Genomic DNA, 2,742 nt, shown 5'->3' on the forward strand with positions numbered 1-2,742 from the left:
CTGTCAGTGCTCTCTCAGCCCCACCTACCTCACAGGGTGTGGGGAGGAGAAGGGAAAGGAGTTTGTAAGCTGCTCTTAGACTCCGAGTGAAGGGCGAGGTGTAAATCCAATCTCCTCTCCACCTCCAGATCTCAGCCTCCTGCTCTAGCCACTGCTCCAGGCTGTCTCTCAGCTGTGGGGGCCGACCCCGAGTATGCCAAACAACAGTTCAGTCCCATCCTTTTGATTATCAGCCACATTTATGTTCGCGTAATTTAGTCTCCCTAAAGGTAAAGGTAAAGGTTCCCTTGCTCGAAAGCCAGTCGAGTCCGACTCTAGGGTTGCGGTGCTCATCTCCGTTTCAAAGCCGAAGAGCCAGCGCTGTCCGAAGACATTTCCATGGTCATGTGGCCGGCATGACTAAACACCAAGGCGCACGGAACGCTGTTCCCTTCCCACCAAAGCGGTCCCTATTTATCGACTTGTGATTCCTTGCTTTCGAACTGCTAGGTTGGCAGGAGCTGGAACTAGAGACGGGAGCTCACTCCGTCATGCGACACCCGGGTCTCGAACTGCTGAACTACTGACCTTCCACAGCCTGCAGTTCAGCGTCTTAACCACTTGAGCCACCGCAGCTCCCTATTGGACGATAAAAATCACTGTTCCGTGGCCTTCTCTGGCAATTAGCGCTGCCTCCCTTTTGTACTAATTAGTGCTCCACGTAGGGTCGTATATTAGCAAGCCGCTGGCCTCACTTCCTCGGGAGAGGCGCGGGAAGAGAGAAGTGGCGGAAGGGCGTCTCACCTGGGGGGTACAGCACCGCTCTCTCCCAGGACGGGGCTCCGCAGCTCCGCAAGTCCGAGTCCAGGCTTTCGTCACTCTCCTCGGGCTGGTTGAGAGGCCGGGAGGGGTAGGAGCTCTCCTGGGGGCCACAGGGCGGTCCTGCCGGCGGCAAAGGGGAACCCTCTTCCCTGTACAGGGACAGCTGCAGCTGCTCCAGTTCTTCGTAGACCTGCGGGGAACAGGCGGGAGGGGGTAGGAGCTGAGCCCTCTGCTGATCCTGCCCGAGGCTGCGGTGGTTCTCCCGCAGGGCCTGGAGGGGGTGCAAAGGGCCCTCACGTCACAGCCCGCTTAGGGCAACCCCTCGTGGGGTTTTCGAGGCAAGAGACGTGCAGAGGTGGTTTGGCCATCGATTGCCTCTGCGTGGCAATCCCTGGACTTCCTTGGCGGTCTCCCATCCATGAACAAACCAGGGCCATCCCTGCTTCTGAGATATGTGGAGATCAGGCTGGCCTGGGCCATCCAGGTCAAGGCAAGAGACAAACAGAGGTGGTTTGCCATTGCCTGCCTCTGCGTAGCAACCCTGGACTTGTTTGGTGGTGTCCCCTCCAAGGACTAGCCACGGCCGACCCTGCTTGGCTTCCAGGATCTGAGGAGATCAGGCTGGCCTGGGCCATCCAGGTCAAGGCAAGAGACAAACAGAGGTCACTTGCCATTGCCTGCCTCTGCGTAGCAACCCTGGACTTGTTTGGTGGTGTCTCCTCCAAGTACCAGCCAGGGCCGACCCTGCTTGGCTTCCAGGATCTGAGGAAATCAGCTTAGCCTGAGCCATCCAGGTCAAGACACGAGACAAATAAGAGGTCGTTTGCCATTGCCTGCCTCTGCGTAGCAACCCTGGACTTCTTTGGTGGTGTCCCCTCCAAGGACTAGCCACGGCTGACTTTGCTTGGCTTGACACAATGAGGCAAGCCTGGGCCATCCTGGCCAGAGCAAGAGATGAACAGAAGTGGTCTGTCATCGCCTGCCTCTGCACAGCGACCCTGGACTCCCTTGGTGGTCTCCTGTCCACGAACTAACCAGGGCCAACCAGTGTTCCCTCTAAACTTCCCTCAGGAAGGAGGGGCTCCAGAGGAAACTAATTTAAGCAGTAGCCAAATCGCTCACCCCCAACTTTCATGCCAGTAGCTCACAAACCAGAATTTTTGCTCACAAGACTCCACAGCTTAGAGGGAGCGTTGGGGCCGACCCTGCTTAGCTCCCGAGATCTGAAGAGATCAGGCTCGCCTGGGCCATCCAGACTGAGGCAAGGAATGCCCAGAGGTGGTTTGCCACTGCCTGCCTCTGCATGGAAACCTGGGCTTCGTTGGTGGTCTCCCTTCCAAGGACTAACCAGGACCGAACCTGCTGAGCTTCCAACATCTGATGAAATCAGGCAAGCATGGGCCGTCCACGTCAAGGCAAGAGATGTCATAAGAACATAAGAGACGCCAATGTTGGATCAGGCCAAAGGCCCATCCAGTCCAACACTCTGTGCCACACAGTGGCCAGAAATACCAGTGCCATCAGGAGGTCCAGCAGTGGGGCCAGGACATTAGAAGCCCACTGAAGCACCAAGAAGCATCACTTGCCCCAGAGTCCCTATCTATACCTTGTGGCTAATAGCCACTGATGGACCTCTGCTCCATATGCTTATCTAATTCCCTTTTGAAGCCGTCCATGCCTGTAGCCGCCACCACTTCCTGTGGCAGTGAATTCCATGTGTTAATCACTCTTTGGGTGAAGAAGTACTTCCTTTTATCCGTTCTAACCCGACCTATCAGCAATTTCATGGAGTGCCCACGGGTTCTTGTATTGTGAGAAAGGGAGAAAAGTACCTCTTTCTCTACCTGCTCTTTCCCATGCATAATCTTATAAACCTCAATCATGTCACCCCTCAGATGTCCAGAGGTGATTGGCCATCGCCTGCCTCTACACGACAACCCT

The 2,742-nt window shown here is 55.9% G+C and overlaps 1 protein-coding gene across 1 annotated transcript in view; it reads right to left on the reverse strand.

Moving 5' to 3' along the window:
• IRAK1 (interleukin 1 receptor associated kinase 1) overlaps positions 1-2,742 on the reverse strand; it is a 32,721-nt gene that overhangs the window by 11,041 nt on the left and 18,938 nt on the right. Inside the window, exon 7 of the mRNA XM_015408820.1 lies at positions 784-1,072. Coding sequence (XP_015264306.1) covers positions 784-1,072 — 289 coding nt within the window. The remainder of the gene's footprint in view (positions 1-783; positions 1,073-2,742) is intronic.

This window comes from Gekko japonicus, unplaced genomic scaffold, assembly GCF_001447785.1.
Source record: "Gekko japonicus isolate JY-2015 unplaced genomic scaffold, Gekko_japonicus_V1.1 scaffold3642, whole genome shotgun sequence".
NCBI classification, from domain to species: Eukaryota; Metazoa; Chordata; class Lepidosauria; order Squamata; family Gekkonidae; genus Gekko; species Gekko japonicus.